Raw genomic sequence first — 18,958 nt, 5'->3', positions numbered from 1 at the left:
TGAATGTCCACTAGAGGGCAAGATGGTAATTTTAATGCAGTAATTTATGTGTCCACTAGAGGGACAACAAATGCATTTAAATGCAGTAACTTTTATATCTACTAGAGGGCAAATAAATGCATCTAAATCCAGTAATTTATGTGTCCACTAAACGTAAAAAAAAAAAAGTAATTTTAATGCAGTAATTACTATGTCCACTAGAGGGCAAAAAAGTAATTTTAGTGCAGTAATGTTTTTATATTATTACATTATGATGTATTTATATTATGACATTATAACGTGTATATATATATATATATATATATATATATATATATATATATATATATATATATATATATATATATATATATATATATATATATACACATGTTATAAGGTAATAATATATGTATATATGTTATAATGTAAATATAAATATTACTAAGAATACTATAGAAATATTCATTTGATGTAAATACCATGTCATAGCTATCTGTTTCTTGTTATTTTCATAAAAAGGTACGTTTTTCATTGTTTATAATTATTCACAAGTATGCAGTGTCATAACTACATCTCTGGCGTTCATAACAAACCAAACTGTTTGAAAATCTGTTGAGAATTGAGCAAGTTAAGGTTGTTTAAGCAGTACATGCACCATTAAACACAATGTTATGAGTGAGCGAGCTCACCTGTGGTAAGATGGCCACCGGTGAACGACGCTGGAGACTCCGCCTTGAGTCATCTAGCCTTTATATATGTCTATGCTCATACCCCACTGGGTGCATGGCCTCCCCCCAGGGTCATCAAAAACACATTAAAACACACCTGTATTAGATCATTCAAAGGTCATAACCCCCCCAGAACACTCAGTAAACGGCTCCTCCACCGTCTGGTACGCATCCATCATCCTCATTGAGAATCCAATTAACAGACCCCCCCCCAATTCCTCCATCAACAAGAACCCTTTAAACTATCGATCAACAAGTAAACAATTGAACATTTTTATTGATGTGTTTTAATTCAATTCAGTTCATATATGCTGGCTTAAATGTTTTGGGTTCTTTATTCATATCTGACGCATATTCAAGTGTTTTGTGCAGTTTGTGGTAAAAAGAAAGTGTAATCTATGTCATTATTACACTAAATAAAAGAGAGAGAGTGTGAAATGATCTCTCTTATTAAATAAAAGTCCGATTTGTGCTGATGGTGAAAAAGAGAATAAAAAGTGCCTTGTGATGGTCGGTGCTGCTCCTGGTACTAATACTAATCACAGACAAACACTTATTAACCACAGTAAACTGAACAAGAGAAAAGATTCAAGTTTTATTAAAGAATTTTCACTTTCTTTGAAGTGTTAACAATCATAGTAATATCCAGAAAACATTTACAATATTTACTGGAACAAACTCTGAGGAACGTTCATTGACCAAGTCAAGTTCATTTGTGTATCATGTTTCATGAACAAACTCTGTTATTTCCACAGATACTTTCAGTCTCTCTCTTCATCAGTGACGCGGAGAGAAACTTTAAAAACCTGACCAAGCTGAAAACACAACAACAACAACAACAAAAGGAAAACTTGGAATGAAACAGAAACATGTGACTCGGTGGAGGAGACGGCTGCTTTGCTGAGCAGCTCCGCCGCGGCAGCCTAGACATTTATCCATCAGTACAGTACATTAGTAGGAGGAACCTCCGCACTAGAACTCATCCAGACTTTAGACAAAGTGCTTGAGGAACAATGTGGAAAGAAACTCAAGTTCAAATTAAAGGCTACATTTTGATGTACAGTTTTTTTTAACAATAATATAATAACAATAAAGACTTTTTGACTTAACATGAAATACATGAATATATGAGAAGTTTGAAGAACTTCAGAAAATATGTACATCTTCATCATCATCTTCATCTTCATCGTAATCATCATCATCATCATCATCATCATCATAATCATCATAATCATCATCATCTTCATCATCATCATCATCATCATCATCATCATCATCATCATCACCATCATCATAATCATCATAATCATCATCATCTTCATCATCTTCATCATCATCATCATCATGGTCCAGTCAGAGTTTGTCCTCACAAACTGGTTCTGCTTCAACCTCTGAGGACGATCAGGACACGTCTCATCCTCTCAGCACAAACACCGTCCTGTTCACTCTCACCAGTTCCAGCTGTAGAGAAGAAGAAAGAAGAGAGCAGATAAAGGAGTGTTTGCAGAGATCCCTCCATCAGCTGTAGAGGAAGAAGAAAGAAGATAGCAGATAAAGGAGTGTTTGCAGAGATCCCTCCATCAGCTGTAGAGAGAAGAAGAAAGAAGAGAGGAGATGAAGGAGTGTTTGCAGAGATCCCTCCATCAGCTGTAGAGAGAAGAAGAAAGAAGAGAGGAGATGAAGGAGTGTTTTCAGAGATCCATCCATCAGCTGTCAGTCAGGGATCAGCACATCCAGGACTTCAGAGTTCAGAGTTGCAGTGGAGCAGTCTGTACATCCTGGAAGGCTGTCAGCTGGAATACACCTTTATTTCTGGACACATGAACACCAGCACAACACCGGTCCACAACCAACATCTGGATCCTCTGATCCTGCAGCCTGTCATCATCCTCCTCTCACAGCTTTACTGGGGAAATCAGCCGCTGAGAAGCTGCAGCTTCACTGGAAACACTGGATCTTTGATTTGATATCAGCTGGATTTAGTAGAAAACTGCTGGAAGCAGCAGGACCGACTCCAACCTCCACTGACCTGAGATCCTTCAGCTGGTAGTCTGGACTCTGCACCAGACCAGACAGCTGCTCCACATCTGCAGCCTGAAGCTTGTTCCTGCTCAGGTCCAGATGTTTCAGATGGGAGAGGTTAGACTTCAGAGCTGAGACCAGAGAAGAACAGCTGATCTCTGACAGACCGCAGTCCTCCAACCTGAATAAAGAACAAAAGATGTGAGCTGAACCACCAGGATGCAGGTTCCAACAGTCCAACAGAGCCAGTGAAAAAGAGCTTCATCAATATTCATGACATCATTCTGCTGTTCCAATAAAGACGTAGTGACTTCAGCTCTGCAGCTCTGCAGCTCCACCAGTGGATCCATCCATACAAACCAAAAGATTCAAGTTTCCACACAAACAAACATGTCAGGAGGAATTCTGGGTCAAATGTCAACTCATTCATTTGTATGAAGGAAAATGAAGCATTTCTTTGAATGTCAGAGACACAAACATGATGAACCTATGTCTAATATTTCATGTAGTAAAACTAGTTTCAAGTGTTCAACAGGCAGATGAACAACTTGTTATCATATTACAGGCTCCAAATAGATGAGAATTAGAAACGTGATGGCAGCTTTATTTCACTTTTCTTACTTCAACATACATGTATTTATATTTAGTTTTACGCTCTGAAAACCATAAAAAGACATTATTTGTTGCACCTTATGTCTTGTTGTCACCTGGATGAAATGATCTTAACAGACTTATTAAGACATGATGGTAAAAACCTAGAAAAAGATGTTTTCCATGTTCAGTTTTATATTTGGTAAACTTGTATTTGTTGAACTGAAATTTAACGGTAGTCAAAGGAAGCCAACGTTGGTTTGACTGATTTCAGCCACAGTAACAAGTTATTCAGTAAATGAGCTCTACAGCTCATATGTTGGACGACTACACATTCAGTCTGTCCACTGTTGTCTGTCAGACTCTCTGAGTTTATTAACAGCGTCTGGAGGACATTTCTGAACGTATCAGCTGTTTAAACTCCTCGTACGTTTCCATTAGAAGCTGTTGTTCACTCGGTGAAACATCAGCAACACTCGTCCTCCATTTGTGAACCAGGACATCTGGGACCGACCTCACGGTCTGCTTAAGACAGACGTCAACGTGCACGTACCAGGATTAGTTCAACCTGGCTTCACATAGCTGCACCTCCTCATCCTGGATCGTCTTCCTGCAGCGGAATCATCCAGGATCAACTCAGGAGGAGATGTCAAGCCTTTCTCACACATCCTGGACTTCTTCTTTCTACTTTCATGCAACAAACCTCCCAACTGTCCCAGAAAAACTACACCAAGATGATCAACCATGAAACTAATCCAACCGTGGAAAACATTTGAAAAAGCAGCAGAGAAAAGCAGCTGGAGATGAAATCTGGAATACAATATGTAATCCTGGATCAATCTGGGAACTTTATATTCAGTTGGTTTCTTAAAACACCTTAAGATAAAGATATAATTGACATTTTTCTGAATAGAATACTAATTATAAATATCACATTTATTGTATTACCTATTTAAATGTTGGACCAAATGTATTTTTCTCATTTCCCAGTTAATACTTGTGTGTTCAGATGTTTTATTCCAAGTTGAGACACATCTCTGGTTCTTCAGTTGTTCCTGTCTGACACATTCAGATGTTTAGTTTTTATGTCATAAATCAGAAGAGGAAGTTTAAGGAGAAACAAACTGTTGGAGGACTAAAGCAGAGAAGAAGAAACCAGAGCAGTCAGATGGTCAGTGTGGATCAGCAGGAGATCAGCCTGATGTCTGCAGGTTAGTGTCAACACAACTTTCACATCACATTCATCTGAACACACAACTAAAACATGTCTGACCACAGAGTCTCCAGTCTGCAGTCTGGACTCTCCAGGAAACCACACAGATGTTTCACTCCTGAATCCTTCAGGTTCTGGTTGTAACTCAGGTACAGATGTTTCAGATGGGAGGGGTTGGACTTCAGAGCTGAGACCAGAGAAGAACAGCTGATCTCTGACAGACCGCAGCACATCAACCTGAATAACGAAGAAACATGTTGATGACTTTTAATCACAGTCTGCAGTTTAAACTTCAACTCCAACTTTTAGAGTTTCACTTCAAATGTTACCAAACATCTCTTCCAGGAGAAAAGAAAGAAATAACACTTCTGGACTTGTTTTATTAAATTAAGTTTACTTAATTAACCTCTAAAGGGACCTGATACAGTCGGAGCAGGATTCATTAAAATTATGTTTTCTGAGAGCAGAAGGATAAGACACTAAAATACTTTATTTTTAGTGACGTGTCCTTTATAATTTGACTTCACTTGCAAACACCTAATAATTCTGTTAAAACCGAGTTCATCAATAAATGTCTTACTGTTAGATAAAGATAAGAATGATTGAATTCTGTATATTTATCAGACTAATTCAACAAATTCTGAAGTCTGAGTGAAACTAAACATCAGGTGGTTCTGTATCGCTTGCACTTGAAAAGTCTTTGGTTGAACAACTAATGAGCTGCTTGATTAAAGGACATTTCTGAATGAAACCCACACGGGTGGATCTAAGACACTTCCTGTCAGGATCATGACTCTGACGCTCCACCTGTAGCCGTCAGTCCAACCTGTCCAGGTCTCAGGCAGGGATGGACAACTGCAGTCCTCCACTGCTGCAGTGCTGAATGTTTCCCTGTTTAATCACGCAGGGATTCAAGTGACCGTACTTTGGTGTCGTTAAGACAAATAGAGTCAAACAGTCCCGGACCGGAGCCTACGGAGCTGGGAAGCTCAGAGAAGAGGACCAGAGCCAGAGCGAGCCGGGATGTGCTTTAGCGCGGCGGAGCTGCCGTCCCGACCACCACATCCTAACCAGGACCGGGACGGAAGATTTCAGCACACTCAATGTTTTGAAAGTTCATTCTGCGTTCTCAATGTTTGGAAAGTTTATTCTGCGTTCTTAATGTTTTGAAAGTTTATTCTGCGTTCTTAATGTTTGGAAAGTTCATTCTGCGTTCTCAATGTTTGGAAAGTTTATTCTGCGTTCTTAATGTTTTGAAAGTTTATTCTGCGTTCTTAATGTTTTGAAAGTTTATTCTGCGTTCTTAATGTTTTGCGAGAACCAACAGGCCTGCAACGTGTTTTTGTGAACCGTTGGTACCGTGAGAGACTTAACGGTGTGGATAGCCCGACCGTCAGAAACGTCTTTAGAGACTAGCTTTAGTGGTTTGAGTCGTGTACGTCGCCAGTGCAGTGTTTGAGTAAGAGCCACGTGGGAGGGAATGTTTTGATTTTATCTGAAAGGGATAAGTTGTGAACAGAGTAAAAAAAAAAAATGTTGTAGTCTCTGTAAAAGACGAAGAGGATATCAATTAAACAATAAAGGGTAAAAATTCATGCAAATTTTGAGGGTTTAATTAAAAAACAGGTTTTGGTGACCTGTTTCCTGTTTTATTTTGAAAGTACATCCTTGTGTGTTTAGTTCTTTCTTTGACTTCCCTTGATCCCGTCCATCCGATTGTTTGCACCTGTGTCTCCTCAGTCCTTGAGAGGACATGTGTCTCTTCCTGGCTGTTGGTCTGTCTGTCTTCATTCCTGCTCTCTTTCAGTCCCGGCTAGTTGTCAGTCTGCACGACTTCCAATCATCTTCACGATTCTCTATTTTCTGTTAGAGGCCTTTTTCTGGGTTTTTATGTTTTGTTAAAATAAAGGACTTTGCTGCCATCTGTCACTTTTGGGTTTCCAGCATTTGGGTTCTGTAATATCAACTCATGACAAAACCTGTTTTAAAACAAGTTCAGACTCAGGAAACTGCAGATTACAAACACAAGAAAGTACAAAGTACTTATCAAACATGTACTTTGGCCTGATGTACGGGGATACTGTTTAATAAACTTGTTAAGGTTTTTCTTACTTTTATACTAAACTGGTTTCTCTCCTGATTACATCTAAACTGGTTTTTCTCCTGTTTATATCTAATCTGGTTTTTCTCCTGTTTACATCTAAAATATTCTTATATAACAATCTTCAGACTTCTATAGACACAGACCCTTTCTAAAAGAATAAAAATTTCTTCATATCAGATAATAAATATTTCATGAAAATGTTTTGAATTAAAGTAGTTTTGTCACATGTTTGGAGGATGATAAGTGGATAAATGTGGAAACATCTCCAGTGGACTGACCGCAGAGTCTCCAGTCTACAGTTTGGACTCTCCAGGAAACCACACAGATGTTTCACTCCTGAATCCTGCAGGTTGTTCCCACTCAGGTCCAGATGTTTCAGGTGGGAGGGGTTGGACTTCAGAGCTGAGACCAGAGAAGAACAGCTGATCTCTGACAGACCGCAGCCCAACAACCTGAATAACGAAGAAACATGTTGATGACTTTTAATCACAGACTGCAGTTTAAACTTCAACTCCGACTTTTAGAGTTTCACTTCAAATGCAACCAAACATCTCTTCCAGGAGAAAATAAAGAAATAACACTTCTGGACATGTTTAATTAAATTAAGTATACTTAATTAACCTCTAAAGGGACCTGATACAGTCGGAGCAGGATTAATTAAAATTACGTTTTCTGAGAGCAGAAGGATAAGATACTAAAATACTTTATTTTTAGTGACATGTCATTTATAATTTGACTTCGCTTGCAAACACCTAATAATTCTGTTAAAACTGAATTCATCAATAAATGTCTTACTGTTAGATAAAGATAAGAATGATTGAATTCTGTATATTTATCAGACTAATTCAACAAATTCTGAAGTCTGAGTGAAACTAAACATCAGCTGGTTCTGTATCGCTTGCACTTGAAAAGTCTTTGGTTGAACAACTAATGAGCTGCTTGATTAAAGGACATTTCTGAATTAGAAAAAGACATTGTTGCACCTTATGTCTTGCTGTCACCTGGATGAAATGATCTTAACAGACTTATTAAGACATGATAGTAAACACCTAGAAAAAGATGTTTTCCTTGTTCAGTTTTATATTTGGTAAACTTGTATTTGTTGAACTGAAATTTAACGGTAGTCAAAGGAAGCCAACGTTGGTTTGACTGATTTCAGTCACAGTAAGAAGTTATTCAGTAAATGAGCTCTACAGCTCATATGTTGGACGACTACACATTCAGTCTGTCCACTGTTGTCTGTCAGACTCTCTGAGTTTATTAACAGCGTCTGGAGGACATTTCTGAACGTATCAGCTGTTTAAGCTCCTCGTACGTTTCCATTAGAAGCTGTTGTTCACTCGGTGAAACATCAGCAACACTCGTCCTCCATTTGTGAACCAGGACATCTGGGACCGACCTCACGGTCTGCTTAAGACAGACGTCAACATGCACGTACCAGGATTAGTTCAACCTGGCTTCACATAGCTGCACCTCCTCATCCTGGATCGTCTTCCTGCAGCGGAATCATCCAGGATCAACTCAGGAGGAGATGTCAAGCCTTTCTCACACATCCTGGACTTCTTCTTTCTACTTTCATGCAACAAACCTCCCAACTGTCCCAGAAAAACTACACCTAGATGATCAGCCATGAAACTAATCCAACCGTGGAAAACATTTGAAAAAGCAGCAGAGAAAAGCAGCTGGAGATGAAATCTGGAATACAATATGTAATCCTGGATCAATCTGGAAACTTTATATTCAGTTGGTTTCTTAAAAGACCTGAAGATCAAGATATAATTGACATTTTTCTGAATAGAATACTAATTATAAATATCACATTTCTACTATTACCTATTTACATGTTGGATCAAATGTATTTTTCTTATTTCCCAGTTAATTCTAGTTTGTTCAGATGTTTTATTCCAGGTTCAGACACATCTCTGGTTCTTCAGATGTTCCTGTCTGACACATTCAGATGTTTAGTTTTTATGTCATAAATCAGAAGAGGAAGTTTAAGGAGAAACAAACTGTTGGAGGACTAAAGCAGAGAAGAAGAAACCAGAGCAGTCAGATGGTCAGTGTGGATCAGCAGGAGATCAGCCTGATGTCTGCAGGTTAGTGTCAACACAACTTTCACATCACATTCATCTGAACACACAACTAAAACATGTCTGACCTCAGAGTCTCCAGTCTGCAGTCTGGACTCTCCAGGAAACCACACAGATGTTCCACTCCTGAATCCTGCAGGTTGTTGTGAGTCAGGTCCAGAAGTTTCAGATGGGAGGGGTTGGACTTCAGAGCTGAGACCAGAGAAGAACAGCTGATCTCTGACAGGCCGCAGTTCCTCAACCTGAATAACGAAGAAACATGTTGGTGACTTTTAATCACAGACTGCAGTTTAAACTTCAACTCCAACTTTTAGAGTTTCACTTCAAATGCAACCAAACATCTCTTCCAGGAGAAAAGAAAGAAATAACACTTCTGGACATGTTTAATTAAATTAAGTATACTTAATTAACCTCTAAAGGGACCTGATACAGTCGGAGCAGGATTCATTAAAATTATGTTTTCTGAGAGCAGAAGGATAAGACACTAAAATACTTTAGTTTTAGTCATGTGTCATTTATAATTTGACTTCACTTGCAATCACCTAATAATTCTGTTAAAACTGAGTTCATCAATAAATGTCGTACTATTAGTGAAAGATAAGAATGATTGAATTCTGTATATTTATCAGACTAATTCCACAAATTCTGAAGTCTGAGTGAAACTAAACATCAGATGGTTCTGTATCGCTTGCACTTGAAAAGTCTTTGGTTGAACAACTAATGAGCTGCTTGATTAAAGGACATTTCTGAATGAAACCCACACGGGTGGATCTAAGACACACTTCCTGTCAGGATGATGACTCTGACGCTCCACCTGTAGCCGTCAGTCCAACCTGTCCAGGTCTCAGGCAGGGATGGACAACTGCAGTCCTCCACTGCTGCAGTGCTGAATGTTTTCCTGTTTAATCACGCAGGAATACAAGTGGCCGTACTTTGGTGTCGTTAAGACAAATAGAGTCAAACAGTCCCGGACCGGAGCCTACGGAGCTGGGAAGCTCAGAGAAGAGGACCAGAGCCAGAGCGAGCCGGGATGTGCTTTAGCGCAGCGGAGCTGCCGTCCCGACCACCACATCCTAACCAGGACCGGGACGGAAGATTTCAGCGCACTCAATGTTTGGAAAGTTTATTCTGCGTTCTTAATGTTTTGAAAGTTTATTCTGCGTTCTTAATGTTTTGAAAGTTCATTCTGCGTTGTTAATGTTTTGAAAGTTTATTTCTGCGTTCTTAATGTTTTGCGAGAACCAACAGGCCTGCAACGTGTTTGTGTGAACCGTTGGTACCGTGAGAGACTTAACGGTGTGGACAGCCCGACCGTCAGAAACGTCTTTAGAGACTAGCGTTAGCGCTTTGAGTCGTGTACGTCGCCAGTGCAGTGTTTGAGTAAGAGCTACGTGGGAGGGAATGTTTTGATTTTATCTGAAAGGGATAAGTTGTTAAACTTTTTTTTCTACTGTTTACATCTAAAATATTCTTATATAAAAATCTTCAGACTTTTATGGACACAGACCCTTTCTAAAAGAATAAACATTTCTTCATATCAGATAATAAATATTTCATGAAAATATTTTGAATTAAAGTAGTTTTGTCACATGTTTGGAGGATGATAAGTGGATAAATGTGGAAACATCTCCATGAACTGACCTCAGAGTCTCCAGTCTACAGTTTGGACTCTCCAGTCCACCAGACAGAACCTTCACTCCTGAATCCTGCAGGTCCGGGTTCTCACTCAGGTCCAGTTGTGTCAGATGGGAGGGGTTGGACTTCAGAGCGGACGCAACAACTTCACAGTCAGTCTCTGAGAGTCCACAATTAACAAATCTGTGATGAGAGAAAATATGATGTCAGTTGTAATAAAGTCTGAGTTAAAGCCAGACTGAACATCTGTTAACATCTGCAGAGTTTGTCTGGATCTGCAGATGAAGGAGAGAACCGGCTTCGTTAACGCCTACGTCTGTCAGAGTCATCTGAAAACATCTGATTTAGGACATGAACTCATTTATTCTTGGACATTTTTCACTCTGAACATCTGGAATGAAAGTGAACAAGTGTGGAGTTGAACTTTTATCAAGTATCCAGACAAAAGTTCCTCAAGCTTTTAAGCGATATTAAGTATTTTTCTGACTCCTGGATTGTTTTTTCTTGTATTTTGTGTTCAGGTCTCTTAAAGGAGACTTTGGTCTCACAGAGACTTCAGCATTGATCAGAGTTTGAAAAAGAAGTTCTCGTATGAAGCTGTAAACGTCTTCATGCTGCTCTCCTCAACAGCAACAACACAAACACCTTTCACCTTCTCTCTCAGACAAACTTTCATTCATAATCAATGAAGCTGCACTCGTGAAGTTCAGCACTCGGAGCTTTTCCATCTAGAGTCGTGGTCTGGTACGACCAGCAGTTTATGGAGGATCATGAGATTTCAAGCCTTCATATCTGTGTCGACGCCTCTTGGATGAGGGTGAAAAGTCTTCAGGAACCAAAATCAAGTCCAACTGCTCTCCTCTTAAAGTCTATGCAAAGTAACCCCCCACCGGAGTTACAGGAGGTTGCAGGAGATCACAGAACCAGAATTACTAGAATTAAGGTCTCTTACCAAGTACACATGTGTCCACAAACCCCCCAGTGGTTCTGATGTTTCATCTTTCTCCGTTACACAGATTCATCTCTGAGCAGCCAAAACATCAACTAGATCAAGTGTTTGAAACATGAACCTCTGGTTGATGGGACTTGAGGTGAACCAGAATAAAACAAAATCATCTGATTTCAAAAGTTTTCATTTGAAGATCAAAACAAGATTCAAAGAACTAAACTGCTAATTTACACTAACTGATGGTGTTATTGATACATCTGGACTCACCGAGCCTTTCTGCAGTTCCTCACAGCTGGAATCAGTCTCCGTCGACCCTCTGGTGTTGTCTTGTACTTGCTCAGGTCCAACTCATCCAGAACCTCCTCTGACATCTGCAGCATGTAGGCCAGACCTGAACACTGGATCTCAGAGAGTCTCTGCTCTGATCTGTTCTCTGACTTCAGGAACTCTTGGATCTGCTGATGAACTGAGAGGTCGTTCATCTCCACCAGACACTGGAACATGTTGATGCTTCTGTCAGGAGAGATTCCATCAGTGTTCATCTTCTTCAGGTTGTTGATGACTCTCTGGATGGTTTCTGGATCGTTCTCCATCTGCTTCAGCAGACCTCCTAACAGTCTCTGGTTGGACTCCACAGAAAGACCATGAAGGAAGCGGACAAACAGGTCCAGGTGGCCATTTTTACTCTTCAGGGATTTCTGCATGACTCTCTTCAGGAAGTCATCCAGAGATGAGTCTCCGTAGTCTTCTCCCAGGAAGTTCTCCAGCACATCTGTGTTCCTGGTGGAGCAACAGTGGAGCACGTAGACTGCAGCCAGGAACTCCTGGATGCTCAGATGAACAAAGCAGTAGACGGGTTTCTGGAAGTCCTCACGCTCTCTCCTGAAGATCTGGGTACAAACTCCTGAGTACACCGAGGCCTCTGGGACATCCAGACCACACTGCTCCAGGTCTTCTTGGTAGAACATGATGTTTCCTTTCTCCAGATGTTCCAACGCCAGCCTCCCCAGCTTCAGGAGAAGGTCCCTGTCAGCCTCCGTCAGCTCCTGTGGACTCGTCTCACGTCCCTCCTGGTACTTGTTCCTCTTCCTCTTGGTCTGGACCAGCAGGAAGTGGGAGAACATGTCAGTCAGGGTCTTGGGCAGCTCTCCTCTCTGCTCCGTGGTCAACATGTGGTCCAGAACTGTAGCAGTGATCCAGCAGAAGACCGGGAGTTGACACATGATGTGGAGGGTTCTGGATGTCTTCATGTGGGAGACGATGCTGCTGGACCGCTCTTCATCCCTGAACCTCCTCCTGAAGTATTCCTCCTTCTGGCCGTCGGTGAAGCCTCGTACTTCTGTCACCCTGTCCACGTGTTTGTGAGGGATCTGATTGGCTGCTGCAGGTCTGGAAGTGATCCAGATGAGAGCTGAGGGAAGCAGGTTCCCCTGGATGAGGTTGGTCAGCAGCACGTTGACCGATGAGCTCTGTGTGACGTCAGACACCACCGGACCGTTGTTGAAGTCCAGGGAACGTCTGCTTTCATCCAGGCCGTCAAAGATGAACAACGGTTTCCCGGCAGCCAGCTGCTCTGCTGTGAGCTTCTGTAACGATGGATGGAAAACCTGGATCAACCTGAGAAGACTGAGCTGCTCATCTCCGATCAGGTGCAGCTCCCTGAACGAGAGCAGAATCACCACGGTGACGTCTTGGTTCTCCGAGCCCTCGGCCCAGTCCAGAGAGAACTTCTGAACCGAGAAGGTTTTCCCAGCGCCAGCGACGCCGTTGGTCAGAACCACTCTGATGGCTCCACGTTGGTCAGACAAGGCTTTAAAGATGTCCTGGCACCTGATTGGAGCGTCATGGCGGCTCTTCATCCTGGAAGCTGTCTCCAGCTGCCTCACCTCATGTTGGGTATCATCACTCAGTCCCTCTGTGATGAAGAGCTCCGTGTAGATCCTGTTGAGGAGGGTTCTACTTCCTGTTTCATCAGTTCCTTCAGTCACATGTTCACATCTGCTCCTCAGACTGGTCTTATGTTCATCTAGGGCCTCCTGCAGACCACCATCTGCTGAAATAAAGAATGAAGAGGAGGTCAGAGAGATACAAACTCCTACTGCAGTCAGTGATGGGGGCCTCCAGGAGCTAAACCAACCCGTTTTAGGACCCGTAAGAGGAGAGGAGAGGAGGAGAGGTCCGGTTTAGGAGAAACGATTCTAATTGCAGAAACAGGGACACTGAGATGGACGTCGTCAGATGAGCAGAATCACATGAATCTCACATGAATCTGGACAAAGTGGCTTTAAGGGGCCTGCAGATAACACTATTGGGTGAATGGGCAGATTTGTTTATATTTATGTTCAGAAAAATGGAAAAGAAACTGTCTTTAACCTTGAGTGGAAGATGGAAACTTTCAGTCTTCTGTCCAGTTTCATGCTTTCTACATGTCTCTATGGAAACGGAATGCTGGCTGATTTCTGGATTTTCATCCACCAAAACAATACTATCCTTGTGCTGCGTAGGCTAATTTAATTATATGATGTCACTACGCACGTCCTTACGATGCCGCGAGGAAGCAGAAAAGGTGGCTAGAGGACCGTTTTAAAAAGACTCCTACACACGGTACGATTTTAGCGCTCGTACAAGATGATGGAACCTGGACCTGCTTAACCTCCGGTATGAAGTCCAGAATGCTACACACACTGAACCATGATGACACCTGAGCTGGAGCACGGACATTCCCACATTCCCGGTTGAGTCCAATGAGGAACAAAGGGCCAAATCCACAAAAGGATTGCGCGGCTTTTGCGGCCGCTAAACCGGTGCAGATGAGACAAAAAGAGAGCGTCTAATTCACAAAGCACCCGCAAAGGGCGAATTGCACCCCAAACTGTGCTGCCAAGCAAATAGTGTCATGGTGCGCCTGTGCCATTTGCATGCATGTAAATTAGGTAATATTCATACATTCGGCGCAAAAAATTGCCCCCTTCTATGCAAATAAGCCTCATTGCAAAAACCGTCTAATTCACAAAGGCCAGCGCTATTTGCCACACGCAAAAATAGTTGAGCAAATACCGTCTTTTCGAAGCGTGTATTAACTGCGCGCAAACTCACTCCTCACTCCCCCTCTGTCTCTGTTTCTCTCTCTCTTCAATATCATTCAAGCCTGTGTGATACTGAATGATATTAAGGGTGAAATCTACAGTCAGACATGACTGTAGACAGTCAGATCAAGTGGGGTTGTGGACTTATCTCGGATTTAAAAATAAAAATAACAGGACGGAGCTCAGGATTCATCCATACAGTAAGGGGCTGCTTTATTACAAACAATTCCACCATATAAACATATAAATCTAGAATGTGTGTGTTTAACAGCTGACCTGTAGGTGTGTGTAGCAAAACACAGAACATGAATTACCGTCAGATCCTGATCTAATCCCGATCCGGTGTTAATGAAGTTACCGGTGCTGTGCCTTGTGCATAAATGCGCACAGCCTCTTAACATTTGACATTTCATTAGCTTATGTCATACATGCAAAATACTAGAGAATTACAAATACGTGAAAGTTGAGGCTGTTGTGCTCTCTGCAGTTTTCATTATGGACCAATCTGTGCTGAAATACGGAGAACACTGGAAACAGCTCCGCTCACTTACTCAGACAAGGGAAAATTGCACTCAGCTGCAAAACTTTATGGGCGTGTTTGCGCCGGCATATCATTAGAGCAAAATCTTTTGTGAATAGGACCTTAAAGCAGGGCAAATTGCGGGCGCCAAAGTGGCGCAATTCACAGCGCTATTTGTGGGCGCAATCTATTCTTTGTGGATTCGGCCCAAAGTGACGTTGGGGTGTTTAGATTAAGTAACTCTTTTATCTTAGTGGGAAGTTGCAGATCCAGTTGGTTGAGTTTATATTTTTTATATTTTTTATTTATTATGGACTTCAGTTGTTGGTATTCTAAAAATGTGTTACTGCGAATTCCATATTGAACGTTGAACGTTGAACGTGTGTTAAAAGGTAAAAAAATGTATATGATTATATATTTGCTCTCTCCATTGAGTAAAGTTCACTATCTTTTTATCATTTTTCAGGATGTCTGGGTTGTACCAGATGGGTGTGCGGTCACATGGAAAGAGTCAGATTTTGGCTATTTTAAGGAATTCCCACTAGGCTGTCAGAGTTGAGCTAGTATTAATGTTTTTAAAGCATTTATGATGTTTAATGTTTTGACTGATAAATGGTAAATCTGAGATTTCCCGATCATTGCAAAACACTTGTTCTGAATCCAGCCTAAGACTAAGAAATAATACTGAAAGTTAGGTAAGTCTAAGCCTCCACATTCTTTGGATTTTTGTAATTTCTTTAAGCTAATATGTGGTGTTTTATTCTTCCACAGGAATTTTGACATGTCTGAATCCAGTGACTTAAACCAAAAGGAAGGGGGTTTGAATGGTATCATTGAAAAAAAATAATTTATTTCTGGTAAAACCATAATTTTGATAGTGACAATTCATTCCATGAGTGAAATGAGAAGAGAGTTCCATCTGGTAAGTTAATCTTCTATTTTCTTTAAAAGCTGAACATAATTTAATTTTATTAACTCTGACAGCCTAGGACCAGTTGATAGAATAATCAGACAGAGATGAAAATCCATGTATGAGTGTAATTGTTTGTGATAGTGAAGTTTGTGAGTTCTGGCGGAAGAGTAGTACGTCATCCGCATAAAGATTTATTTTGTGATCTAATGTTTTGCATTGTATGCCTTTAATATTTTGGTTTTGCCTAAAAGCAGCTGCTAAGGGCTCAATAAATATTGCAAATAGTGAGGGAGAATGAGGACAACCTAGTGCCTCTTTGTAAGTTAAAGCTTGTTGAAATTTGATCGTTTGTCCTTACAAGTGCCTTGGGAAAGCTATATAATATCTTTATCCAGTCAATAAAATAAATCCAACTTTGTATAAAGTTGCCAATAGAAATTTTCAGTTTACCCGATCAAACATTTTTTCTGCGTCTAGAGATATAATTGTAGATTACTGTTTATTGATATTCAAATGATCTATAATATTAAATAGTCTATGATTGTTAGAAGAAGAATGTCTACCCCTTAATGAAACCTGTTTGATCTGGATGTATAAGAGAAGGTGTAATTCTTTTCAGATGTTTGGAAAGAGCTTTGCTTTTTATTTTGAGATCTACATTTATAAGAGATATTGGGCAGTAGCTCAATGGGAGCAAAGGATCCTTATCTGGTTTTATTAGGAGGCTAATATTAGCAGAATTAATATTTAAGGGTAAACTTTTATTCTCCTAAACATTAAAGATTATTTTATGAAATGTTGGTGCTAATATGCTCCAGAATTCCTTATAGAATTCAGTTGGAAAGCCACTTTATTATTAGGCATATGTTGGAGAGCTTCATGAAGTTCTCCTATTGAGAGCGGTGAATCTAAATTCTTAACCTGCTCTTTATGTAACTTTGGCAGGTTGATTTTTCCAAGAAACTGATCGAAACTGGTCTGGTGGTTCAATTTGTGATGAGTATAATTTACAGTAAAAATCTCTAAAAACTGAATTTATTAAACAGGTATCATGCGTAATCTTCCCTGATTGGTCCTTAATGGATGGATTATGGTTGTTTTTTCCTTGCTTAGTTTTAATTGATTGGCTAAACATTTCCCTGATCTGTTAGCGTGTGCAAAGTTCTCCAGGCGAAGCCTTTGTACTAGAAACTGCGTTTTTGTTTCAATTATTTTATTTAATTCTATCTTAGTTTTCCTTATTCTATTAAGGATATGTTCATCTGCAGAGGTCCGAAAGGCCTCCTCTAACGCTTTAATTTCAAATTCTAATTCCTTTGTTTTTAAATTTTCTTTCTTCTTCTTATTTGAAGAAAAGGAAATGATTTTGCCTCGCATTACTGCTTTTCCTACTTCCCACAGAACACTTGCTGATGTTTCCGGTTGATCATTGTTTTGCAGATATATGTCCCATTCTTTTTTTGAAAAAATGAACAAAGTCAGGGACTTTAAGCAATGATGTATTAAATCTCCAATTTCTGGAAGGTGGTACGCTCCCCTTCTTCCCCAGATTGAAAGAAATTGGTGCATGATCGCTAATAATAATTGGATGAATAGTCGCGGTGGGGCTCTGACCCTGACCGGAGGGGGCATTGGGGGTCTATGGGGGGGTTACTTCGTGGCAGTGGGTGGGGCGGTTGGGGATCCCGCTCAGAGGACCCAGCTCTGCCTGGTTGGGGGGTGGCTGCCTGCGCTCGGGAGGCATTGCTGCCTTGGACCGCCGTCGCTATATATATATATATATATATATATATATATATATATATATATATATATATATATATATATATATATATATATATATATATATATATATACCGTATTTTCTGGACTATAAGCCGCTACTTTTTTCATATGTTTTGAACCGTGCGGCTTATACAAAGGTGCGGCTATTCTGTGGATTTTTCTTCCACCGCTAGGGGGAGTGCTAACCGGAATTATAAAAAAAACTAAGACAAAATAAATGCAAAGAAGAATACGCTACTTCTTCTTTAGCAGATAGAAGTAGAAGCAGATTTCAAACAGATAAATAGATAAATAAATACCGGTTATTTTCTCTTGGTTCTGTCCAGTTTTAATCAGCAAAGTTGCTGCCGCGTTAAAAGACACTGTTAGGAAAGATCTATTTAGGTACAAACATGTACATCATTTACAGTTCAAAATCCTTCTGTACATGTAGTAAATATCTAATCTAACAACAGAAATATCTGCTTTTTTTTAAAAAATAAAATGGATGCGGCTTATATACAGGTGCGGCTTGTATATCTTTTTTTATTGTTTTTTTTTTTTTAAATAGAGTGGATGCGGCTTATATACAGGTGCGGCTTATAGTCCAGAAAATACGGTATATATATATATATATATATATATATATATATATATATATATATATATATATATATATATATATATATTAAAAAGATAAATATGTGTGACATATTTAAAAATATATCATATATATTTTATATCAAAAATATGCTTTAGGTTCTTACCAGCATGGTATAAACCATAATTCCAGAACGACGTAAACTAACCTTTTTCAGCAGATGGACTGGGTGACACAGCCACCTCAAAGGAAAGTGAAGGATTTATGGTTTGAAGAAGATTGATCATCTTATTCCAGACTTCCTTTCCCTTTTCCATCAGAAAGACGACAAAGCAGCTGGCCTTATTTGCTCTGGTGTGGTTCTCCTCCAGTATCGACTTCTTGTCCCGGTCATCGAAGACACCGTCAGTTACGAGGGCCTCCATGAGCTCCGTCAGGGTTTGTTTAGACACTTTCTTAACAAAGTCACTCATCATCCTGGCAAAATCTCCCTCTATGAGAAGAAAAACAAACAAAAACTTTATTAATACTTGTCCTTTTAAGGATGTGAGTCATCAAGGATTGAGACGTATTCAAACATGTATTTAGAGCCACATGTGTAAAATGAACATGATTCCCTTTAAGTTGCCTTTTGACAATGAATCTGACGAGGCATTGTTACAGTTTGGTTGTTTTTATACTGAGGCTGTGAAGCTAATTTCCTCCATTTGACCATGAAAAATGTTTGAGAACAAATGTGGACAGTTCCCACTGAATATGT

The 18,958-nt window shown here is 40.0% G+C and overlaps 1 protein-coding gene across 1 annotated transcript; it reads right to left on the bottom strand.

Moving 5' to 3' along the window:
* Positions 1-2,123: 2,123 nt before the first annotated feature.
* Positions 2,124-18,540, bottom strand: LOC133425145 (NACHT, LRR and PYD domains-containing protein 12-like). Its single transcript, XM_061715825.1, has 10 exons — positions 18,407-18,540; positions 13,003-13,364; positions 11,582-12,900; positions 10,372-10,548; positions 8,799-8,972; positions 6,919-7,092; positions 4,597-4,773; positions 2,740-2,913; positions 2,486-2,522; positions 2,124-2,171 (listed from the first exon to the last, which is right to left on the bottom strand). Exons 1-10 carry the CDS (start codon positions 18,513-18,515, stop codon positions 2,124-2,126), a joined length of 2,751 nt encoding a protein of 916 aa, XP_061571809.1. The 5' UTR covers positions 18,516-18,540.
* Between the last annotated feature and the right edge of the window lie 418 nt (positions 18,541-18,958).

The sequence above is a fragment of the Cololabis saira genome, chromosome 24, assembly GCF_033807715.1.
Source record: "Cololabis saira isolate AMF1-May2022 chromosome 24, fColSai1.1, whole genome shotgun sequence".
Classification (NCBI taxonomy): domain Eukaryota; kingdom Metazoa; phylum Chordata; class Actinopteri; order Beloniformes; family Belonidae; genus Cololabis; species Cololabis saira.
This window is presented reverse-complemented; position numbering and strand designations above follow the sequence as displayed.

Coding starts and splice junctions, on each gene's coding strand:
- LOC133425145 (XM_061715825.1), bottom strand. CDS start 18,515: ATGGAAAAGGGAAAGGAAGTCTGGAATAAGATGATCAATCTTCTTCAA. Junction 8,973..10,371: donor TGTAGACTGGAGACTCTGAG/GTCAGTTCATGG, acceptor TTCGTTATTCAG/GTTGAGGAACTGCGGCCTGT. Junction 2,914..4,596: donor TGCAGACTGGAGACTCTGTG/GTCAGACATGTT, acceptor TTCTTTATTCAG/GTTGGAGGACTGCGGTCTGT.